The sequence below is a fragment of the Microtus ochrogaster genome, linkage group LG2 (assembly GCF_000317375.1).
Source record: "Microtus ochrogaster isolate Prairie Vole_2 linkage group LG2, MicOch1.0, whole genome shotgun sequence".
NCBI lineage: Eukaryota > Metazoa > Chordata > Mammalia > Rodentia > Cricetidae > Microtus > Microtus ochrogaster.
Window position 1 is genome coordinate 35,863,995 of NC_022028.1, and position 25,518 is coordinate 35,889,512.

Here is a 25,518-nt window from a genome sequence, read left to right on the forward strand (position 1 = left end):
GGATTGCGAATTATAAGCTCACTGTCCTTTAAATATGGCTAGAAACCAAATATGAGTGAGTACATCCCATGTTCCTCTTTTTGGGTCTGGCTTACATGGCAACTCTTATAAAGGAAAACATTTAATTGTGGTGGCTCACTTACATAAGTTCAGAGGTTTAGTCCATTATTATCATGGCAGGAAGCAAGGCAGCATGCAGGCAGACATGGTGCTGGAGAAGGAGCTGAGAGTTCATGCACCTTGACTTGTAGGCAACAGAAAGTGGCCTGAGCATATATGAGGCCTCAAAGCCTATCTCCCTAGTGACACACTTCCTCCAACCAAGACCATACCTCCCAGTAGTGCCACTCTCTTGGGTACCATTTTCTTTCAAACTGTCATAGTCATGTACCATCTGATATCTTGATCATTTGAATTTTGTTAATAGGCTTATTTGCTTATTGTGGAACAAACAATCCCTATCAAGTTAATGACTGACTTGCTTCTTTCTGGGTTACTAGTAGTTGAAATAATTGTAATTATAAACTGTTGTTGGAGTGGGTGAGAGTTCCTTTGATATATCACTTTTTTTTCTCTTTTTAAAAAAGTTTTTTCTTTTTACTTTATGTTCTTTGGTGTTTTGCCATGGCTGTCTGGTCCTCTGGAGCTGGAATTACAGACAATTGTGAGCTGCCATGTGGGTGCTGGGAGTTGAACCTGGGGCTTCTGGAAGAGCAATCAGTGCAAAACAGCTAGAGGAGAATTTGGCTACTTTGCTTATTTGTGATTTTATTTCTTTTTAAGACTGTCATACAAGCCTGGTGGTTGTGGTGCATGCCTTTAATCCAAACACTTGTGTGGGTGGATCTCTTGGGTTCGAGGCCAGCTTTATCTACAGAGTGAGTTCCAGGACAGCCAGGGCTACACAGAGAAACTCTAACCCTAACTGGAAAGCAACAACAGAAAGACTTGTCATGTTATGCTGAGTGCAGAGGTCAGATTGCTGCCCAGAACTGATCCTAAGTACTTAGAAATTACCATATACATACATACTTTCTGATCCAGGTATTTGCTATTCATTACTTCCTAACAGTAATGAACCTCATGAAACTATAATTACCCTCTTAATAGTTTTTTATTTTATTTTTAATTACGCTGTCAGTGTAGATACGTGTACACGAGTGCAAGTGCCGTAGAGGCCAGAGTTATCAGATACCCCTGGAGCTGTGATTACAGTGGCTGTGAGCCAACTGGTGTAGGTTCTGGAACTCGAACTTAGGTCCTTTGGAAGAGCAGTACATGTTCTTAACCACTGAGCCACCTCTCCAGCCCATTCTACACTTATCAGAGTAGCCATGTAAAAAGCTAATTGGTGGGGGCTGGAGAGATGGCTCAGTGGTTAAGAGCACTGACTGCTCTTCCAGAGGACCCGAGTTCAATTCCCAGCACCCACATGGCAGCTCACAACTGTCTGAAGATCCAGTTGCAGGGGATCTGACACCTTCACACCAATGCACATAAAATAAAGTTAAATAAACCATAAAAATATTTAAAAAAAGAAAAGCTAATTGGTTATCTCTGTGTGAACATATGTTCACATGTATACTCGGGTAAGCAGTTGAGTAAGCCTGCAAATAGAAATAAGGAAGAAAGCATTCATTTAGATGTCGATATGGCAGTATAATATAGGGAGAGAAAAAACATTATGGAAACTTAGTGAACTATTATTTTAAAAATACAATGCTGTATTCAGAACTAATAACAACCATCATTATGTGTCAGGCATTGTTGAATCCTTTCTGTATTACCTAAAAGTCTTAAAAATCAGCCTTCACCCGCTTTTTTATTGTTTGAGACTGGGTCTTGTTATTTATTTGGCCTAAGCTGACCTTGAGTTAACTAGTGATGGGATTTTAGGTTTGTGCCACTGTTCAGCCCTGTTTGTTTTTTTGGGTGAGAAAAGTAAGAATGTGAGGACAGGACGTGAGAGATAGCTCAGAGATTAAGAGCATTTGTTGCTCTTCCAGAGTAATTCCAGCTCCTAGGAGTCTCGGTGATCCCTTCTGGTCTCTCCACAGATACACTTGTGGACATGTTCATTGATTTATTCATATCCCCCTCCCAACACAGTGAAAATAAGATAAGTGAAATAATTTAACACACCCTTCATAATTACAATAAAAAGAGTAATAACTCAGGGTCAGTTTTTAAAAACGTATATGACGTAGCTGAAAAATTGCAGCACTGCGCTTTATAACTCCACACACATACCCCTTAACTTTCTCCTATCTATCTATCTATCTATCTATCTATCTATCTATCTATCTATCTATCTATCTATCTATCTATCTATCTATCTAATCTATTGATTGGCAGAATCTCTGCAGCCCTGGCCTCAAACCCAGAGAAAAGGTCAGTTTCTGGTCTGCTACATAATAGCTACATTTGTATTTAATCAGTGTTTTATGGAGATTAGAAAAGTTTTAATGCTTCTTTTAGAAACTGGCAGAATTATAATTTGTCCAACCATTGTAATGTAATGTAGTGCTATGTGGTTGAGGACTGGAATGAGAAGATAATACTAAGGAAAAAAAAAGATATAAAAGAATGTAGTAGAGAAAGTTGGGTAAATAAAAAAATTCATTTATATTGACTTATAGATGTATTGAAACAATAACAGCAGTTACTGTAGGTTCAGAGGTAGGCAGAACGTAAGTAGGTTGATGAAGGGCATGAATGATAAGCTTCACTTTGTATCTTTTTGAACAGTACAAACAGTACAAATGTATTATTTCTCTATATATGTGTATCTATATTTATATTAGTTTTTTGACATAGGGTTTCTCTGTAACAGCTCTGGCTGTCCTGGAACTCGTTATGTAGACCAGGTTGGCCTCAAATTTATAGAGATCTACCTGCCTCTGCCTCCGGATTGCTGGGATTTAGGAGTGCGCCACCATGCCCAGCAAAATAAAGTTTTTAAAAAGCAGGCATTGAAGAACTTACATACAGCCCTGGTCTGTTGCTTGTAGTTATATTGTCTTGGGCGTATTGCTTATCCTCTGTGTGTCTGAGTGTTCTGTTCTGTGAAATGAGGACAGTCATGTGAGCTTTTGGGAGGGGCTAATTGAGTGAGAGCACATACTGTGCAGAGAGCAGTGGCCTGGCATGTGCTGAGCACTCAGATGTTTGCTTTCATAGCTAGGTCTGACTAATGCGGGTTTGGGTATTAGACCCTTTTCAGATTTACCTGATAGCCTGTTAAACTGCCAGGATCTATCTCTTCATGATAGTCCAAATAGGTATTTATTCAACAGTTTTTTTTTTTTTTTTTTTTTTTTTTTTTTTTTGGATTTTCGAGACAGGGTTTCTCTGTAGTTAATGGTGCCTGTCCTGGAACTAGCTCTTACAGACCAGGCTGGCCTCGAACACACAGAGATCTGCCTGCCTCTTCCTCCCAGATTAAAGGCATGTGCCACCACTTCCCGCTTCTTTAGCCTTTATTTATTTACTAAAGATTTATTTATTATGCATACAATGTTCTCAGTATTCTGTCTGCATGTATCCCTGCAGGTCAGAAGAGGGCACCAGATCTCATTACAGATGATTGTGAGCCACCATGTGGTTGCTGGTAATTGAACTCAGGACCTTTGGAAGAGCAGGCAGTGCTCTTAACCAGAGCCATCTCTCCAACCCTCTCCTTTAGTCTTTAATAAAGGCCATGTTGTAACTTTTAAAAGGAACTATGCTAAAATATTACAAAACAAAAACATTGTGGTCCTTGGAGGTATGCTATATTGGAACAAGACAGAATGAATGGGATTCTTTTATCTTCCGATGTTAGAGAGGACACGGGACAGGAAAACAAATAAAAAATTATATGGTGGAGATGAGTGCACACATGTGCCGTAGTCTACATGTGGGGATCAGAGACAACCTACAGCAGGTGACTTACACCTCCCATTTTATGGTCCTGTGGAGAGAATTGAGTCAGACTTAGTGGCAAGCCCCTTTCTTCACATTGAGGTATCTTGAAAACCTTTAGCCATTGATTTTAAAAATTATTTAATGAGTAATTATAAGGATTAATTGTATCCCGATATTTTGAAAAATAAATACTCAAATTAGTATTATTTATACAGGCTTTTAAACATGACTGAACTGAAAATGATGAGCTGATCTGTAAACAATGAACTGACCGTAAAATGTAAAAAAAAAACAACCAAAAACTTTTGTGTGTATCGTTTCTGTGTTTGCAGTTGTTTTTTTCACTAATCTAAGCATAATTTTTACTTAGCATGTAAACAGTCATTATTTTGGCAGTTGAATAGAGGAGAAATGTACATGTCAAGAAAATCAGAGTGTTTAATCCCAGCAGTCAGAGAAGCAGAAGCCGGAGGGTGTCTGGATTTGAGACCAGCCAGAGCTGCAGAGATCTTGCCAATCGATCAATAAATGGATATGTAGGGAGAAAGTTAAGGTGTGTGTGTGGAATTAGAACAGTTTTATGATTGTGGAGAACAAGAAAGGAAATGATTGTGATGTGGGTTAGTCTGTTTATTTTCTCCAAAACAACTCGTCCACCTAGTACCCTTTGATCTGGGAGATACTGGTTACTTTCCCCCCCAGTAGCATGAAGAGTACATTTTCTAAGTTGAACTATTTGATGTAGATAACCTGCTGGGTATCATAGTTTAACAAGTACATGTGTGTCTCTGTTTACACTTTTGACCATATAATTGGGAGCTACACTTCTACCACTGCCCAGCATCACAAGAACATGAGTTCGAGGCCAGCCTGATCTACAAGAGCTAGCTCCAGAAAAAGAATGAATGAGTGATGCTCCTTTGTCAGAGGCATAAATAATGTTTTCTCCATCAGTCTTTTCAATTTTGATTTATCTTTGTTTTGTTCTAGTATTTTGAATTTTCCTGATGGATACCTGGATTTTCTTTTGCTTTCCTAAGCTCAAGACTTAAGTATCATTATCCTTTCTAATGTATTTCAAAACCTAAGTAAAGGTCTTGTTCACATGACATCTTTTTCTTATCTTTATTTTAACCTTTAATCACAATCTTTATTTCTACTCTTTTTCCCAAACTTTAGTTTTGTATTTTAAGTGCTTGGGAGCAACAGTGTATATTTTAATACTAATGTGTAATTTACATTGGATATTTATATTACACATTAGATTTTGATGCCTTTGAGTTCATAGCCATCAGAATCCAATTTAAGTGTTGGCTAGTTGGAGAACTAAGGAGTCTTAACTCATTTCTGTACTCTGCTTTCTTTTGCTACTTCCATTAGAATTGCTTCAGTGTGCTATTGACTTTCTTGGGGAGCCTCTGCTATTATTTATTTTTCTGTCTGACTGTTTATCCCCCCCCTCTAGTTTTTCAAAGCAGGGTTTCTCTGTGTAGCCCTGACTGTTCTGGAACTCGCTTTGTAGACCAGGCTAGCCTTGAACTCACAGAGATCTGCCTGCGTCTGCCTCCTGAGTGCTGGGATTTAAGGCTTGTGCCACTACCTGTGAGCTTCTGTTACTGAAAAAGATTTCAATTCCCATTGTAAATAAGATTTATGGGACTATCTGTGTAAGTTAATGATTCCTAGTTTTCTTAATTTTTTAGAGAAATGTCATGATATATCCTGGTTTGTGTGTGTGTGTGTGTGTTTCTGCAATATGATTTTATTAAAACATATACAAAATAATGCAGAGTGAGAAATTGGTGTTATACACTTCAGTGTACTAGGCACTAGCTTAAAGAATTATCAGCTCACTTGGCATGGTTGTGCACAGCTGTAATCCTAGGACATGTGAGGCAGATGCAGGAAGACGGTTGCAGGCCTGATCTACATAGTAAGGCCAAGTTTACATGCCTCAAGTATACATCAACTCAAGATACTTTAAGGTAAGTACTTAGTGTATCAGTGGAGTTGTACAGATTCCTGGAGGTTATCCAGCACTAGCCTCCCCTCTGCCCCCACCCCAAAAATATAAGATCGTAATCCAGGTACAATATCAATTGCTTTACATGGAGGAATGTCAGTTTTCTTGATGTGGTCAGTTTCATTATTCAATAGCATTATTTACAAATTAGTATGCCAAGAAACCCTAGTTGATGGAGTTTTAATTACTTTCCTCGTGAGGCTTCTGTTGTGTTGAAGGTAATAATGGTAGCAAGCTTATAAAGTTAATTTCAAGTGGCGTGTTAAAAACTTACTGGTAAAACACTAACAGTGTTTTTCCTGAATGATTACATGTGCACCTTGTGCATTCAGGTGCCTTTGGAGACCAGAACCAAACCTCAGATGCCCTGGAACTGGAGGTTTTGCAAGCTACTGCGTGGATGCTGGGAATTGAGCCTAGGTCCTCTGTAAGAACAGCAAGTGCTCTTAACCCACTGAGCTGTCGCTGGCTGGCTACTTTTGATTTAAAACTTGAACTTAGGGGGCTGGAGAGATGGCTCAGCAGTTAAGAGCAAAGGTCCTGAGTTCAATTCCCAGCAACCACATGGTGGCTCACAACCATCTGTAATGAGGTCTGGTGCCCTCTTCTGGCCTTCAGGCATACATGCAGAAAGAATATTGTATACATAATAAATAAATAAATATTTATTTATTTATTTTAAAAAAATAAAACTTGAACTTATTTTAACCACGTGAGGGGGTTTATAGCTGTTGGTGCTAAAGTGGAATCTATAAACTGAAACATACTGTTTATAATGGGCATAATACCTTTGAGCTTTCTGTTCAGCATATCCCAACAGATTTTATATTTAATAATCTGAGCCTGGAGTGATGGTGCATGCCTGTAATCCCAGCAGTTGGGCAGCAGAGGCATAAGAACTCAAGTTCAGACCACCCTGGGCTGCAATAATGAGATTCTGTCTCAAAAAACTAACAACAACAACAAAAATATTTGTAAATAAATTGCCAGTTGAGATTATTTCATTAAGAATACTACACTGGTCGGGTTGTGGTGGCGCATGCCTTTAATCTCAGCACTCGGGAAGCAGAGGCAGGCAGATCTCTGAGTTTGCGGCCAGCCTGGTCTACAAAACAAGTTCCAGGACAGCCAGGGCTGTTACACAGAGAAATCCTGTCTTGAAAAACAAAACAAACAAAACCCAAAAACCCAAGAATACTACACTGTAGTGTCTGTATGATAAAGTTAGTCTGAATTACCGGCTAAAATTCCAATAGCCCAGGGGTTGTTACTTTTTTTTAATAATTTAATATTATTATTATCTTTTTTAGTGATGTTTTTTAATAGAGTACTTCTGAGATCAACTTGATGAGCCCTAAATTTCTCAAAGATGTTCAGGTCACTTATTATCCCTAGTGGTATTATCACAGTGAGAATTGTATGTGGAACATATTTGTCAATTTCACTTGTTTTATTTACTTATTTATTTTTGGTTTTTCGAGGCAGGGCTTCTATGGCTTTAGAGCCTGTCCTGGAACTAGCTCTTGTAGACCAGGCTGGCCCCTAACTCACAAAGATCCACCTGTTTCTGCCTCCCGAGTGCTGGGATTAAAGGCATGTACCACCCCACCGCCCATATTTGTCAATTTTTCATCACAACTGATTGTATTTTATGTTTAAGCATCTTACTTTTGGTAGACGATGAGAATCGAATATGTTTATTCTCATTTCAAGTTCAACTAGAATGTAATGTTTCTCTTCTTGACTTCTGTTCTGTTAGAGCAGGTTGTTGCCCTGGATGCCCAAAATATCGTAGCTGTTTCATGTGGAGAAGCTCATACATTAGCACTTAATGACAAGGGCCAGGTGTATGCTTGGGGTCTCGACTCTGATGGACAACTTGGCCTCCTAGGATCAGAGGAATATATCAGAGTACCCAGGTAACAAAGGTGACCACAAAGAGGTCCTTAATCTTTTATAATAAATTTGTTTATCTAAGTCATTTTGCTTATGGTGAGCACTCTGCTTACTGTGAGTATGTAAGTATTGTTGCCTCATTATTTTTTCCCCTTGGAATCTTCTTAGAATTTACTAAGTTGGCTCTTGTTATTGATTGGGGTTGAGGTATTTGGTTGGCTGTTTTATATAACTGATGTTGTCTTCATAATGGATACAATTTTTGTTTTTAAAGAAAAGAAGTAGAATGCCAGGTATGGTGGCACATGTCTTTAATCCTAGCTCTTGGAGTCAGAGACAGGTGGATCTCTGTGAGTTGGAGGCCAGCCTTTCTTCTACAGAGTAAGTTCCAGGATAGCCAAGGCTATGCATAGAAAACCTTTCTTGGAAAAAAGAAAAAAAAAGTAGCAATTGTTTTCTTCTAGACTGGGATAGGCTGATTTAAGCTGCTGCTTCTATTCTGTCAAGTGTCCTAGCTATTGAAATATTTATTAAATATTGATTGGTTACTGGGTGGTGGTGCATGCCTTTAATCCCACTACTCAGAAGTAGAGGCAGAAAGACAGGTCTCTGTGAGTTCAAGACCAGCTTGGTCTATATATGATGTTCCAAGACAGCCAGGGCTTTATAGGGAGACCCTGTCTCAAAAACAACCAAAAAATACCTATTGATTACATGTTTCTCTGACCTTTTTTATTTTAAGGCTTAATTGATTTTTGTCTGTTTAAGTCAGTGTAGAATTCCATTAGAAATGGACCCTCCTCCCCACCAGTACTGGGACTTAAGTTATGCACCACTATTCCTGGTTCTTGTTTTAAATCTTGGAGGGAGCATTTAGCTTTTATCCTCTATGTTAACTTCTTGGGTTTTTTGTTGCTGTTTAAGATTTTCTTTTTTTATGTGTATGAGTGTTTTGTCTGCACGTATATATGTGTATGCACCGTGTGAGTGCCCAGAGAGGCAGAAGAAGGCATCAGATCTTGTGGAACTAGAGCAGTGGTTCTCAACCTTACTACTGCTGCAATCCTATAATACAGTTAGTTGCTCATGCTGTGGTGACCCCCAGTCATAAAATTATTTCTGTTGCTACCTCATAACTGTAATTTTGCTACTGTTAGAAATCATAATGTAAATCAGGATATCTGATATTCACCCCCTGTGAAAGTGCCACTCAACCCACAAAGGAGTCGTGGTCCATAGGTTGAGAACCACTGAACGAGAGCAACAGATGGTTGTGAGCTGACGTGTGGGTGCTGGAAAAACCAAATATGCATCTTTTGCAAGGGCAGCAAGTGCTTTTAATCAGTCACCTCTCCAGCCCCCTAGTTCTGCATTTTCTGTAACATCTTTATTATGTAGAAATATACTCCTTTTATACCTATTTCTTCAGCCTCTAGTCTTTTATGATATGCCCTTATTTGTTACTAGTATCAGAGTAGGTGAATTCATTTCTCTTGAATGTTCCAAAGTAATATGAGAGTCAGTATCAGTTCTTTAGATGTTTGCCTCAGCAGAGAAGCCATCATCCGGTCTTTTACTTTCTTTAGTGGACACATTAGTACTGATTTTATCTTACTCCTTGCTGATCTTTGAGTTTTGTGTTTCCTTCATGGTTCAGTTTTTAAGTGTTTTTGTTCAGGAATTGGTCTGTTTCTTCTAGGTCATGGAGTTTGTTGGTAGAGAGTTTGTAATAATCTCTAGCTTTAATTGCTCTTTTTTTTTTTTTTTTCCTTTGGTTTTTCGAGACAGGGTTTCTCTGTGGCTTTGGAGCCTGTCCTGGAACTAGCTCTGTAGACCAGGCTGGTCTCGAACTCACAGAGATCCGCCTGCCTCTGCCTCCCGAGTGCTGGGATTAAAGGCGTGCGCCACCACCGCCCGGCTTTAATTGCTCATTTTTAAGTGGAGAATTTAGTGTGTTGTCATTTAAGGTGGTGGTTTTGTTTGTTTAATTTTACAGCATTTCACTGTGTACCTCTAGCTGGCTTCAAACTCACTCTATAGACCTTTAAAAATGGTGTGTTCAGTTAACTGGTGTTTGCCTAGCGCTGTGTTAGGCATTGGGAGTCTCATGAGTATAAGCTGTATTCTACCTTTACAGAATATATTGTTTGGCACAGGAGACAGATATTAAGTAAATATATAGTAGTGATAACAGTATGAAGACAGAAAAACAGGGCTCTATGAAAATGTAGTATTATGAAGTGTTCTACTTGAACTTGTAAATTAGTAACTGGAATAGGTTTTTTTCTCCAGAGTAATTTAATATGGTGAAAAGATCAGTGTACTATGTAGGTGGTACCCATAAGCAGTAAGAGTTAATACTACTTAACATGAAGTATCATGTTCATGAGTTAAAACCTTAACACTGTTAAAGATTATCCTGAAACTGATTTATAGACAACAATCTCAACAAATATTTTAGCAGTTCTGTGTATGTAAAAACTTAGCTGATTTAAAACACATACAGAAAACAATCCAAATGCAGTACAAATCCTATAACAGGAGAAAGTTATAATTATCAGCATAATTATACACATCCATGTATTTTTGTTTCTAGCTTTTTTGCATTTAATTTGCTATGGTATTTTGTAATGATTTTAAAAGCTGAAGTTACATTGGAACCTGCTGGTTTGAAACACAGCTCTAAGGTTTGTGGTTAAGAAATGTGTGTGTACACACACACACACACACACACACACACACACACACACACACAGGGCAGAATCAGGTCAGATGGCATTGTCAGAAAAAGGCAAATAAGAAAAATTCCTTCTTCTTTCCCCTTTTCTTGAAAGTATTCGTTCAGAAAATTAGTAGAAGATTGGTCAGGTGAAGGGGAAGCACAGTACATTGTAGTTAGGTAAATTTAGGAGCGTGAAGACAGAATACAAGATAGCAAAAACAGATACATTTTGATTATAATAAATGTGAATGGACTAAATTTCTTTAGTTAACACAGATGCCACTGCTGTGAGTGCAGATTGAGAAGGGCAGGCTAGGGGGAGGGAATGGGGTCCACAGTTCTGAGTTAGGACAGCACTAGTTTTAGAATAATTGGTCTTCCAAATAAACTGCCAAGTTTTGCACTGTAAAAATTAAGAAAAGTACTGGATAATGGAAGAAAACGTTTGAATAAGAGCATCCTAAAGGGTGTTTATCTGTAAACATGGTGCACTTGGCTTTTATTCTGTCATTTTGGTTTGTTTTGTTTTTGCCCCCCCTCCCCCCCCAGCTGAGGACCAAATCCCAGGACTTGTTTACCACTGCTCTAAATTCCCAACCTCCCGATTTTGTCTTTTAAGGTGTTTTCTCAGCCCATCTTTTACTTTTTTAAAAAAAAATATATTTAACATTCTGATTACTGATTTTAACTTAAAGTTTTGATAATTAGCCTGACTGAAAAAGATGGTGCACCCTGGAAAGACAAACTTGCGCATAATAAGTGGCCAGTGTATGGTACATGAGTAGCATAGAAGATCCACTTGTTACTCACAGGGAACTAACTGATTCTGCTCTTCTTTTCTAGAAATATTAAAAGTCTTTCGGATATCCAAATAGTACAGGTTGCATGTGGTTACTATCACTCACTTGCACTTTCTAAAGGTAAGCATTTGGCCTTTTCTTTCTAAAAGTTATTGCTTGGTGCTTTGAACAAAAAGACCTCTAACTTTCTCCTGTTACAGGATTTGTACTGCATTTGGATTGTTTTCTGTATGTGTTTTAAATCAGCTAAGTTTTTACATACACAGAACTGCTAAAATATTTGTTGAGATTGTTGTCTATAAATCAGTTTCAGGATAATCTTTAACAGTGTTAAGGTTTTAACTCATGAACATGATACTCCTTGTAATTCTTTAAGTTTTTCTTACTAGTTTTTGGTTCTCACTGTGTAGCTCTTGATATTTTTGAACTCACTATGTAGACTATGTAGGCTGGCTTCCAACTCAGAGATCAGAGTGCTGGGATTAAAAGAGTGTGCCATTACTGCCTGACACTTGTATTTTCATTTATCTGCAAATACCTTATACATCTTTATTATGTTTTTCACTAGGAATTTGATTTTTGTGTGTGTGCATTATTTTTTTGTTTACTATATAGGCCCAAAACTGAGTTATATGTCTTAGTTACTAAATTTTTAAAAGCCATTAGTTCATAGCAGAGGAAACTTGCTCTCCCCCATCTCATTAAATTTTATATCTAAGCTTTTTAGGAATTAAGCACAGAGGAGGATAAGTATCGTATTAGTTTTGTTTACATTCTTCTTTCTGGTTTAATTTATTCATATGCCAACTAATGATTGGAAAATGAATAGAGAATCACCCATGGTTTTTGTGTTACCACTTAAAAAGATAAACCTTGAACAGGAGAAGTGACTCTTCCAGAGGCCCTGAGCTCAGTTCCCAGCACCCATATAAGGCAGCTCTGTAACTCCAGCTCCAAATGATCAATACCTTCTTGGGGGTGCACACACACAGTCAAACACATGAATTAAAAAATGCAATGATAAATTCAGCTCGGCATGGTGATACATACCTATAAAGCCCAGCACTTGGGAAGCTGAAGCAAGATTTCTGCAAGTTCCAGGCCAGCTTAGACTATGCCAGAAAATAAGTTCTGGTGCCTCTATAACTGCCTAATGGGGTATACTGTAAACAAAATACTAGGTTTTAACTCAGTAAACAAGGACAGCAGAGTTACACAAAAATCGTCTCAGAAAAAAGAAACAAAACAACAACAAAAAGTTTGCCATCTGAAGCTGGTTTTTATTTTTTGCATTATGTAGCTTTAGGTAGTATAGTCATGCAGCAAGCCTTCTGAGCATTTTGTATGAACTATACAGATGAGTATACAGTATACAGTAAGTGATAGCTGCATTCCTGGACCTCGTAGGATCACACAAATTACAACATAATTATACTGTGAAAGGTCTGTAGAGAAAAAGTTTACAGTTTATAGAACATTTAATGAGGATGAGATTTAATCTGGGGTATCCAAGAATGAAGACTAGAAGTGAGCTGAACAAAAAGTTAGAAGGTGATTAGGATGGTGAAATCAGAACATGTGTGCAAAGGAGTGTAAGTGTGGCTGGAGTGCAGTGAGTGAGGAATGTTCATCCTGAGTGCAGTGGGAAGCTCCAGACTTCTCCCCTCAAGTCTACCCTTTTTGCTTTTGTTTTCTTGGGCTTTTTTGTTTGTTTGTTTGTTTGTTTGTTTGTTTGTTTTATTTGTTTTTGAGGCAGAGTCTTGACTCCATAGCTCAGGCTGTCCTTGAACAAAGGTTAAAGAGACACCAACTTTTATTTTTTTAGCTAAGTGTACACAGATTTGGATCCAAAGGACAGCCTTGGGAGTTGGTCCTCTGGTGACATATACCCTTTCTTTTTCTTTTTTCTTTCTTTCTTTCTTTCTTTCTTTCTTTTTTTTTTTTTTTTTTTTTTTTTTCCTTTTTGAGACAGGCCTTCACTACTTTGGAGCTTACTAAATGAGTTAGGATAAGCTGACTAGTCAGTGAATCTGAGAGACATTACTGGCTCCTCTTCGCAGTGCTAGAGATTGCAAGAGCACGCTCCTATACCTGGCTTCCCCTCCTCCCACATGGGAGCCTATTGAGCTCCTTTCCACTTTCCCAGCTGAGTCGTTTCCCCAGCCTAGAAGCTTAGTTTTAAATGTGTACTGTTTTGTAGTATAAACTTTTAAATTTACTCATTATGCTTACTAGATTATTGTTAGTTGTTTTAGTAAAAAATATCTGAAGTTGTGAAATAGTCTGACAGATGAATCAAAAGTAACAGGCATGGGCTAGAGAGATGGCTCAGTGGTTAAGAGCACTGACTGCTCTTCCAGAGGACCTGGGTTCAATTGCCCGCCCACATGGCAGCTCACAACTGTCTGTAACTCCACTTCTAGGGAATCTGACACCTTCACACTGATGCACATGAAATAAAGTTAAATAAATTAAGAAAGAGGCAAACAGACAAAAATGATAAAAGGAATCAGGAAGAATGCTAAAAAAAAAATCCCATTATAGAGAGAAAACTTTATGTGACTTGGTAATACTTGGTAGATTTAGATTTGGTGATGTCTGAGAAGGGTCATGACATCCCTGGATATATGCCTCTGATAGAGGGCAGCACTGGGAAGAGAAAAGTATGGGAAGTGGAAATAGGTAGGGTAGGAGACATCACTCATTTTAGGCATATTGAATTAGAAGTGGTTTTGAAACATCCATGTATGGGTGTCAGAAAAGCAGTATGTTACAAGGTGTTTCTTTCTGTTTCAATTTGTATATGTTGATAACTGAAGCCTTGAGATTAGAAGAGTACTTGGGGAGAAGTTAGAGAGTAAGAGAGAAAGATGAGGAGTGTTAGTGAGGGACAGTCATTTGTTATAGAGTATCCTTAGTGAATGGCACGCATCTTTAATTTGCATTACTATTTACCAGTGTTTTTCTCAGACTTAAAAGCATCCTGATAAGGAATGTCTTTTAGGTAGTAGTATGTTTTCATAGAAAGAAACAAACTTCATTGCTAGTAAGTATGTATTTTCATCTAATGAGAGGATGTCTCAAAAGAGTATTAGTATATTAAATTATGCAAATTATGTGTGTGTAAAATAATTTTACGATTTTTGTCTTACAGCAAGTGAAGTTTTCTGTTGGGGACAGAATAAATATGGCCAACTGGGTCTAGGCATTGACTATAAAAAGCAGACTTCACCACAGCTCATTAAGTCTTTACTTGGAATTCCATTCATGCAAGTTGCAGCAGGAGGAGCCCATAGTTTTGTACTCACCCTTTCTGGGGCTATCTTTGGATGGGGACGTAACAAATTTGGTCAGCTAGGTCTTAATGATGAAAATGGTAGGTTCTCATTATGTTCAAGTATATGTTTTAAAAGATCATTTTCCAAGATGAATGAGTGCTTTTTAAGAGTATTGGAGATAATGTATGCCCAGATCTTCCCAGGACAAGTAGAGGTGGAATTGAGGATATTAATTTAAAATTTTAATGTGGTAATGTTTTGTGAAGATCATGGGAAGGCAAAAAATTAGCATATAATAAGTTGGAAAGTTTTTTGAGGCCTGGAGATAGAGCTCAGTGGAAAAGCTCTTGCCTAGTATGCACAAGGCTCCTGGGTTCAACCCCTAGCACCTTTCCTCCACCAAAACAAGGAAAAATTTTTAGATTGTTTGGACTGAGGGTATAGCATGGTAGAGTGCTGCCTACCACACAGGAGCCTATGGTTTTAATCCTCAACACTGGAAGAAAAGAAGTTTATGCTGTCTAAATCTTCATTACTGGGGGTCAAGACAGTTTCCAAATACTGCTTTTAATTGGTAGCCAATGTTGTTCCAGTATTGGCCACCATTAATGGAAAGAAGCTATAAAATAAATAGTTAAGAAGCTGCATATATCGCTTCCTGGTAGAACATGCATGCAATGGCTTGGCCTGATACTGAAAATAAATTTGCTCTAGGAAAGTTATATGATATATTCAATTGATGTGTTTTAAATTAGATTTATGTGATCTGGGGTTATTACATTAACTTTTGATTGAACTTTTTACACTGATGATAGTGTTGAAAATAAACATTTTTAATAAAAAAAATGGCAATTTTTAAAGTTACAATATTTTATCTGCCAGTATTTTGACTACTAATGGCACACAAGTCCATAGTTTTTAAAATTCAACATACTTTTAATGATTGAGGTGGCCAAAGTGAGTTTTTACCTAGTGACGACTGGTAAATGATAAGCAAATAATTTTCTTATAGAATTAGATGATTTTTATTCTGCATAAAAATATGTTCATATTATGCTGTGTATATGTTTTTTCACAAAAAAGCAGAAAGTAGGTAGGCTATTGAGTAGGGTCTCTGAGCTTAGCCATTACAGAATAAATAATGATGCACATGTAGAAAATCTGAAACACTAAACTGGATTGCTCAGCCTTGTGCACATTGGCATAAGGGTGATTTAATGCTCATCTTTGAATTGTTTATCATAGGAGTAGAGTCCTGGAAACCCAATTTTATAGTCTTTTACAAGGTCTTGAAGTGATAGTAAGAATTAGTATTATGTCTACTGAGTTTGGAAATCTGTAGAGGAAGCACATTGTAGAAGAATTTTAGTTTAAAAATATCATTAACATCTTTTATTGGAATTTTCAGATAGGTATGTTCCTAATTTACTAAAGTCACTAAGATCTCAGAAAATAGTTTATATTTGTTGCGGAGAAGATCATACTGCTGCATTAACCAAGGTATTGTATTTATAAAACTTTTTATTTTTCACAGTAATTTTTTCATAATTGGTGAATGCTTTTGTGATATTTCCATTAAACGAGCAGTTTTTGTGTTTCAGAAACTGTATCTTTAAAAAGACCTAAATTATTTTTGAAAGTAACATGTCTTAATGTTTAGGGTTAGGAACTGTGCGTTTTGATACACTGTTACATGCGATTGCAGCAGTGTTTAAATAATTATGTAGCCCAAACTCACCTTAAACTGTAGACACTCCTCTTTCTGGGTGTCCCGAGTGCTGGGGTTACAGGCATTCATTACATGCCTAGCACTTTTTGGAGGGGTGTTTGTCTGTGGTGTTGATAATAGAAATTAAAACTCAAGACCTTGGGTTTACTAGGTCACTTCTCTACCACTGAGCCACATCTCCAGCCCTTTTTAATGTTGAGATAGGAGCTTGCTAAATTGCTATTGCTTAGGCTGACGTTGGGTTTTTAATCATGTTAGCCTCCTGAGTAGCTGGGATTATTAAATATTATGAATGAAAATGAATTTAGTTCATCAGGCTTACAGTGTGTGTTATGTGTCAGTCCCATTTGCACTCTGTCATTCTGCCTAATTTGCATTAAGCTTCCATTTGGTTTATAAATATTTTATAACAAGTAAAGAAGCAGTGAATTTCTGTTATCTGTAGCCTGAGTACTGTGCTAGTAATTACAGCTTGTTTTCAGAACAGTCTTTATCAGTTGCTTTAACATTTATGTTTCATTTTCTGAGGTATTTCTGTGGTGACTAGATGTCAAATGGAAATGAACATATTCAGACGATGGGTGTAGCCCAGTAAAAAGTTATGTAGGGACCTACATGAGATCTTGAACAATACAAAAACAAAACAGAGTGCAGCTAATCTTTACTGGAAAAATATATTGTGTTTATTCAATTAACAAAGATTCTGGGAAATTGTTCTTTGGTCAGATTAGAAGTTGATGTTTCAGAAGGGCTAGAGATGCTCCTTGTCTGACAACAGGAGGTTCTGGGTTCTATCCCAAGTACCACTTCAACTGAGTGGGGTAGTGCGGGATAGAGGGAGACAAGCAGAAAGTTTAGAAATCAAAAGCTGTCTCTGTGTAGGTATGGCTGTCTTCGAACTTGATCTGTAGACCAGGCTGGCCTCAAATTCACAGAGATAAGCCTGCCTCTGCCTCCTGAGTGATGGGATTAAAAGATGTGTGCCACCACTGCCTGACTTCACTAATACTGTCTTGTATAACTGGTAAAAGACATTACCCCCCCCCCTTTTTTTTTATAAAGAGTCTCACTCTGTAGCCCTGGCAGGGCTAAGAACTTATGTAGATCAGTGGGTTTAGATTCACAGAATTTGGTTTGATTGCTGTCACCCACATGACAGCTCACAACCATTTGTAATTCAATTTCAGGGGATCAGATGACCCCATCTGACCTCTGGGGCACTGCACTCACATCCAGGTAAAACACTCAAACATAAAAATGGTATTGAGAGGGCTGGAGAGATGGCTCAGTGGTTAAGAGCATTGCCTGCTCTTCCAAAGGTCCTGAGTTCAATTCCCAGCAACCACATGTGGCTCACAACCATCTGAAATGCTATCTGATGCCCTCTTCTGGCCTACAGGCAGACACACAGACAGAATATTGTATACATAATAAATAAAATATTTTAAAAAAATGGTATTGAAATTGGATTGCTCAGGTGCAGAGTATGTACTGGTTTGCATAAGATCACAAAAGGAGGAAAAGAAACTCAAAATTGCTTTTTTTAGTTTTACTTTTTAGACAAAAATCTTTGTTTGGTTTTGGTTTGTGGTTTTTGAGACAGAGTTTCTCTGTGTGGTCCTGGCTCTCCTGGAACTCACTCTGTAGACCAGAATTCAGAACTCACAGAGATTAACCTGCCTCTGCCTCTGCCTCCTGAGTGCTGGGATTAAAGACATGCACCACCACTGCTGGGCTTAGACAAAATTTTAACATAGCTGAGACTTCCTCAATTTTGTGACCAGTCTCCGGCTCTTCGGTCTGGCATTACAAGTTCCCTTTGAATTCTAAATGTAGCTGAGAATGATCTTGAACTTCTGATTCTCCTGATTCTCCTGCTTCCACTTTCTGAGCATTAGAATCACAGGTGTGCGCCATCATACCCACATTATACAGTGTTAGCATTGGAAACCAAAGCTGTATCCCAGCCCTACTCTGTATTGGATATGGAAAGTTTCTTAAAGCACACCCTTATACTATAATATACAAAAAAATTATGCTGTTAGGTGTTGAAAGCAGTATGTAAGATTGCACACACATAAGTACAGTTATGAAGAAAAGTATCAAATTGAAAAACACTGTGGTTGGGGCTGGAGAGACAGCTCAGTGGTTAAGAGCACAGACTGCTCTTCCAGAAAACCCTGGTTCAATTCCCAGCACCCACATGGCAGCTCTCAACTGTCTGTAACTTCAGTTCCAAGGGACCCAACACATGGCAAAACACCAATTAACATAAAATTAAAAAAATAAATTAAAAAAAAGGAAAACACTGGTTGTGTTAGGTTGTAGTGTATCACATCTCTGTTTTAAAATACACAGTCTCAGTGGTGGGGTGCTAAAGGATCACATCTTTAATCCCAGCACTCGAGTCACACAGGTCCATCTCTGAGTGTGAGGCCAGCCTGGTCTACAGAGTGAGTTCCAGGACAGCCAGGGCTACACAAAGAAACTGTCTCAAAAAAAAAAAAAAAGATTATCACTTATAGCAACTATCTATGCTTAAAATCATCTATGCATTTGCTTACATGTACTCTGTATGTAGAGCCTTTTGTTTGTTTTTATTTTGTTTTTGACAGGATTTCTCTATAGAGCTTGAGCTGGCCTTAAACTCATTATCTTTTTGCCCACTGGCTTCCTGATGGGAGGACATCACATTCAATTTAGGTCCAGCATCTGTGTTCAAGGAATAACTAGCTTCCTAACTAAAGATAGCAGTATTTTAAAGTTTTTTTGAAGTGTTAAAAATGTGTCCTTTGAATTAAAAAAAAGAATATAATAATATTTAGAAGCAGTGCAATTAAGTATTTCCTGACTCATGTAATGGTAGTTGTTATTTGGTAAGGTGTCACTTATGAAACTCTTGGGCAGTCTTTCAACCTCTTCTTTAGTGCTGAGATTGCAGCTGTGTACCACCATGCCCAGCAGTAATTACTTCTGAAATGAACACTGAAATTGTTGGATAGTAATGTAAACATCACTTATTACTTTAAAAATCTGCGAAAACCTGCCTGGTGGTCATAGCTCTGTGAGATGCTGAATGAAGCAGGAGCCTTCCTGAACTAAGATCAAGTTCAGAACCAACCAACCTTGACATCTGTGTGAGATTCTGTTTGAAAATAAAAGGGAAAGGTGTTGAGGTAGCTCAGCAGATAAAGGAAACCTGAGTTGACTGGCCAGAACTCAGTAGTAAAAGGAGGAAGGAGAGAATCAGCTCCATAGAGTGTAGCTGATTCCCCACACTAACAGTACATCTTTAAAATGTTCTACATAAAAAGGGTCTGAGTACTTGTCTCACGTGCAGTGAGCTGTAGGGTCAGTCCCTACTGTCACACATTCTTTCCCTCTTGAGTCAGCCATCATCTGTTTAATTTCAAGGGCTGGGAAGAAAAAAAAAAACATTTAGTCCATGTTAAAGGTCAACTCATGTCTGAACAGTTTTCTTTGATTGAGCTTCCTCATACGTTGTTGTTGTTTTCCAGGAAGGTGGGGTGTTCACCTTCGGAGCCGGAGGGTATGGCCAGTTGGGTCATAACTCTACCAGTCATGAAATAAACCCAAGGAAAGTTTTTGAACTTATGGGAAGCATTGTTACTCAGGTTGCTTGTGGAAGGTAAGCTGTGGTAAAAAAGAGAGAAGTTTGGTCTCTAGACTCATTATTAAACTGTTAAGCTTGATGATACACTCTTGTAATTCTAGCACTTGGGAGGCCACATAGGGAGTCCCTGTTTCAAACAAACAACCTACTCCCCTGTCCCTATTCCAAGAAAAATTTCACATTTTCCCCCCTTTGTTTTAAGGCATGATTTTTCTGTATAGCCCTGACCAACCTGGAACTCACTCTGTAGACCAGGCTGCATGTGGTGTGTCGACATACCTACAGGCAAAATACCCATATAATAAAATAAAGTAACAGTTTATTTAAAAACAAAAAAGAGAAATAAATGGGATCCAGGACTAGCGGGGGATATCTGTTAATAAAGTACTTGCCTTGCTAGGACAAGGACCTGAGTTCAGTACCCACAATCTATATAAAATGCTGGACATGGTGGCATGTGCTTATAAGCCTGACATTGATGAGACAAAAACAGAATTTCTGGGGTTTGCTGACCAGCCATTGTAGCCTAATTGTAGAGCCAGGCTACTGAGAGACCTGTGTCAGAAGAGATGATGCCAGAGATTGTCTTCTAGTGTGCACGCACATATGCACACACAAACAGATTGAGATTGACCCCAAAGCCCTGCACATAAATGGTCCTCAGTTCTCTGAATCTTCCTAATAGCTGGGTGTGATTAACGGCATGAGCCATTGTATCTGGCCAATATTGCTTTTAGGTATGCACACAGATGTAAAGTTCACGAAGTTGTTTTGTCTTTTTGCTGCCTGTGACTATAGTGTAATTGAGAAAATACTGCCCAATTCAGTGTGCTTTATCTTTGTTTTTGCTTTTGAGGATAGGGTCTTTCTGTGTAACTCTTGACTGTCTGGGACTAGATCTGTAGACCAGGCTGGCTTTGAACTCTGAGAGATGCATCTAGTGTGCTTTATCTTTTGTTCTGTTTTCTTCCAAGAATTTTTAGATTTGGATCTTGACCCATTTCCTATTTTGTGGCAGTTTTGGGGATTGAACCAGGGCATTATACATACTACACAAGTGTTTTGCCCTTGAACTGCATCCTTAGCCTTTGTTTTTTGAGACGTTTCCTTTCCTTATGTAGCTCAGGCTGGCTTAGAACTCATCATATAGCCCAAGCTTACTTTGAACAGTTTAAATTGCTGTAACTCTGTATCGTGTTTTAAGTCATGAAGTGTGAGCCCACCAGCCTTGTTTTACTGTTCTTGAGCAGTCTTGCTGTGTAGCTCTGGCTGGCCTCAAGCAGAAGCCTACAGCACAATCGGCTTACTTTCTTCATAAGATCATATTAGCTGGACTGGAGAGAGTGCTCGGTGAATAAAAGCACTTGCTCTTATGGAGGACCTGAATTCAGTTCCCATCTAATGGAAACTCCAGTTCCTGGAGATCAGGTTCCCTCTTCTGTCCTCTCTGCACACTGCATGGACTTGGTGCATACACATACATGCAAGCAGAATAATCATACTCATAAAATACAAATAAAATTTTTTTGAAAAATTATATTTACTGTTTCACATCCATTGAGAGTTCTGACGAGTTTTAGTTTTTCTGAAAAAGAATACATTGCTTGTGTTATTGTAGAGATTGCATAGAATTTGCATATAATTTTACTTTGTTTAGGGTAAAACTGATAGCCTAATATCAAATATTTCCATCAGTCCTTGAGCATAGGTTAGCTTTCCATTTATTTACATACTTAATTTCTTATGTGTTTGTGGGTGTCCACTTGCAGGGAGGCCAGAAATGCCTTCCTTGGTCTCTTCACCTTGTTTTTTGTGACAGGCTTTCTCTCTGGACCTAGAGTTTACTGGTTGGCTTGACTGGCTTGATAGTAAGGCCCATTTTATTTTCCTATCTGCATCCTAGCTCTGAGTTTGTAGGCGTCCAGGCACACACTGCTTGCTCTATACCTGGCTCCTTTATATGGGAACTGAAGTTCTCATGCTTACATAGCAAGCACTTTACCCACTGAGCCAGCGCCCTAGTCCAAGGATAAGCTTCTTTCACTAATTGTCCTAACAGGGTGTTTTAGTTTTGATTTTGTTTTCTAGTGGATAGTTTAAGGTGCTCTACATATATAGTGATGCCATCTGCATATAGGTATGACTTTTTCCATTTCCAATTTGACTACATTTTATTTCTTATTTTTGCCAAATTGGTATGACTAGGACTTGCTGGACTGTGTGGAATAAAAATGGTAGAAAGAGGACATCTTGCTTTGTTTATGACCTTAGAGGAAAGTCTTTTTACCATTGAATATGTATTCAATGTTGAGTTTTTCCCATATGACTTCATTATGTTAGTTTGTCTTTTCAGTCTGTCAAGTATTTAAATTCATTAGATACTTTCTTTCTATGTCTTTTAGGTTTTGTTTGTCATTTGTTTTTCTTTACTTAATTAGGTGTGTGCAGTGATCAGTTAATATCCTGGGCCACCTGGCCGGGCGCTGGTGGTGCACGCCTTTAATCCCAGCACTCGGGAGGCAGAGGCAGGCGGATCTCTGTGAGTTCGAGACCAGCCTGGTCTACAGAGCTAGTTCCAGGACAGGCTCCAAAGCCACAGAGAAACCCTGTCTCGAAAATCCCCCTCCCCCCCCAAAAAAATATTTTGGGCCACCCTTGTATTACAGGAATAAATCATACTTGATCATAATGAATATCCTTTAGTTTACCTGGGACTTTTTGTTTTGATAAGGTCTCACTATATAGCTCTGGCTGCCCTAAAACCTAAAATCCTGCCTCCTCCTAAGTGTTGACATTCCGCAAGTGCCACCATGTCTAGGCTTCCACTTTCATTTCTGGTTTAGTAGTTACAATTGTCTCTCAGTCAGTCTAGCCCATAGCTGATTAGATTCTTTTTAAAGTTGTTTTATTTTAAGGCAGAGTCTCACTCTATAGCCCTGACTGTCTTGGAACTCTGTGTGTGGTCCTGGCTAGCCTTGAACTCACAGAAGTCAGCCTTCCCTACTCTCAAGTGCTGGAACTAAAGCCATGCAACACACTTGTCAATTTTGTTATTTTAAGGCAAAATAATAATATGTGTATTAGATTCAGCCAGTGTAATCCTTAACCCGGATGAGAGACAAATTCTCACTGTTTAGTACTTAATCCATTTTCCCAGAATTTTTGAAAGCTTCTTGCTTTGTTATGACAGTGTTGTCATAAATTATGTATTTACATTACTACTTAAAAATGCCATCTCATTATCTTTTATTAATCACTTACTGTTGTACACAGACATCTGGTTTTGTTTATCTCTGTTGGTTATGCATATCATTTATATAGTTGTCTTATTTTCATGTATTGACTGGTATGCTAGTATAATGTTCATTAAAGTACTGATGATCAAGATATCTTTGTGGAAAAACTCAGTATTTCAATGTATTATGTCTGCCTTAAGAGTTTTGTACATTTTGTTTGGTCTTGGTTTTTTTTTTTTTTTGAGACAAGGTTTCTCCATTTCACTCTTGTTTCTTTGTGTAGCTTTGTCTGTCCTAGAACTCTGTAGACTAGGTTGGCCTCAACTTTACAGAGACCCGCCTGCCTCTGTCTCCTCTAAGTGCTAGGATCAAAGACATACATGCCTCTATGCCAGCTGTTTTTGTATGTTATCTTTATCAAAGTAAACAATTTTTCTTTTCTTCCTAGTTTTATTTTCTGTATGTTTGTTTTTAGTGTTAGGGATTGATTCCAGCATCTTATCCATGCTAGGCAAGCACTCTGCCAATGAGGTACATCCCAGTCCCATTCCTAGTTTGTATCTGCTGAGACGACTTGTGACTTTTATTGAATGTGGTGTGCATATTCAGAGGCCAAAACAGAGCACTGATGTCTGTCTCTGTCACTCTCTGCAGCATTACCCTGAGATAGGAACTCGGTGAGCTGGAAGTTCACCATTTCAGCAAAACTGGCTGGTCAGTAAGCTCTCAGTTTGTCCCTACACTACATACTGGGTTTATAAGCACACAACTATTCAGACCTGACTGTTTAAATATGGTGGTGGGTATTCTAATCAGTTCCCCATGAACAAACACTCATACCCACTGAGCCATCTTCCCAGTCCCATTTTATTTTTTTAAGAGAAGGATTATGACCGGGTGGTGGTTGTGCATGCCTTTAATCTCAGCACTCAGGAGGCAGAGCCAGGTGGATTTCTATGAGTCTGAGGCCAGCCTGGCCTACAGAACGAGTTCCAGGCTCCAAAGCTACAAAGAGAAACCCTGTCTCAAAAAACAAACAAGCAAACAAAAAGAGAAGGATATTGGTTAATTTTTATTTTTCTAAGTATGTTGTTTGGAATTTAATCTTAAGTCAGAGGTTTTTCTATCATTTTATTCTAGGCAGCATACCTCTGCATTTGTTCCTTCTTCAGGACGAATTTACTCCTTTGGTCTTGGTGGTAATGGGCAGTTGGGAACTGGTTCAACAAGCAACAGAAAAAGTCCTTTCACTGTAAAAGGAAATTGGTTTTCTTATAATGGGCAGTGTCCACAAGATATTGGTAAGTGTTAATGTATTGAACCTCTCTGCTACATATATTAAAACTCTTATTAAAATGTTGGTCTTCTGGGACTGGAGAGATGGCTCACCAGTTAAGAGCACTGACTGCTCTTCTAGAGGTCTTGAGTTCAATTCCCGACTCATAACCGTCTATATTAGGATCTAATAATGCCTTCTTCTGGCATGCAGGCATACATGCAGAGCACTCATACGTAAAATATAAATAAATAAAAATTTTAAAAAATGACCAGGCGGTTGTGGCGCACGCCTTTAATCCCAGCACTTGGGAGGCAGAGGCAGGCGGATCTCTGTGAGTTCGAGACCAGTCTGGTCTACAAGAGCTAGTTCCAAGACAGGCTCCAAAACCACAGAGAAACCCTGTCTCAAAAAGAAAAAAAAATTTTTTAAAAATGTTCATCTCCCATGTTTATAAGCACTCCAAAATAAAACATTGAATTACAAGTATGGTGGTAACAGTAAGAACATTGAGTTTAGTCTAGCCTGGGCTTATGGCAAGACCCAAAATACATGTGTAACGAGTCTTTTTCTGTCTCACCAGCCAGCTCCCAAATAATGGCACAGAGACTTCTTATTAATTATGAAAGCTCTGCCTAACGCTTATGCTTGTTCCTAACTAGCTCTTATAACTTAAATTAACCCATTTATATTTAATATATGTTCTGTAACGTCGTGTTACCTCTCCTCCATCTTGCACCTCTTGTTTCCTCTCAGTGTCTCCTGTGTGCCTAGATTCTTCATCCTCTTCCTTTCTCTCTCCTGAAATCCTGCCTAGAGGGCTGTTACAGAGAAACCCTGTCTCGACAAACAAACAAACAAACATCTTCATCCTCTTCCTTTCTCTCTCCTGAAATCCTGCCTAGAGGGCTGTTACAGAGAAACCCTGTCTCAAAAAACAAACAAGCAAACAAAAAGAGAAGGATGTTGGTTAATTTTTATTTTTCTAAGTATGTTGTTTGGAATTTAATCTTAAGTC

At 38.4% G+C, this 25,518-nt stretch overlaps 1 protein-coding gene across 5 annotated transcripts in view; it reads left to right on the forward strand.

The window, feature by feature from the left end:
• The window catches only part of Herc4 (HECT and RLD domain containing E3 ubiquitin protein ligase 4), a 78,062-nt gene that overhangs the window by 12,227 nt on the left and 40,317 nt on the right, over nt 1-25,518 (forward strand). For 4 of the 5 annotated variants that reach the window (XM_005360131.3, XM_026785577.1, XM_013351224.2 and 1 more), the window contains 6 exons: nt 7,689-7,848; nt 11,391-11,467; nt 14,502-14,723; nt 16,034-16,125; nt 19,873-20,003; nt 24,365-24,525. In XM_005360131.3, coding sequence (XP_005360188.1) covers nt 7,689-7,848; nt 11,391-11,467; nt 14,502-14,723; nt 16,034-16,125; nt 19,873-20,003; nt 24,365-24,525 — 843 coding nt within the window. The remainder of the gene's footprint in view (nt 1-7,688; nt 7,849-11,390; nt 11,468-14,501; nt 14,724-16,033; nt 16,126-19,872; nt 20,004-24,364; nt 24,526-25,518) is intronic. The other variant, XM_026785578.1, reaches the window with a different exon arrangement.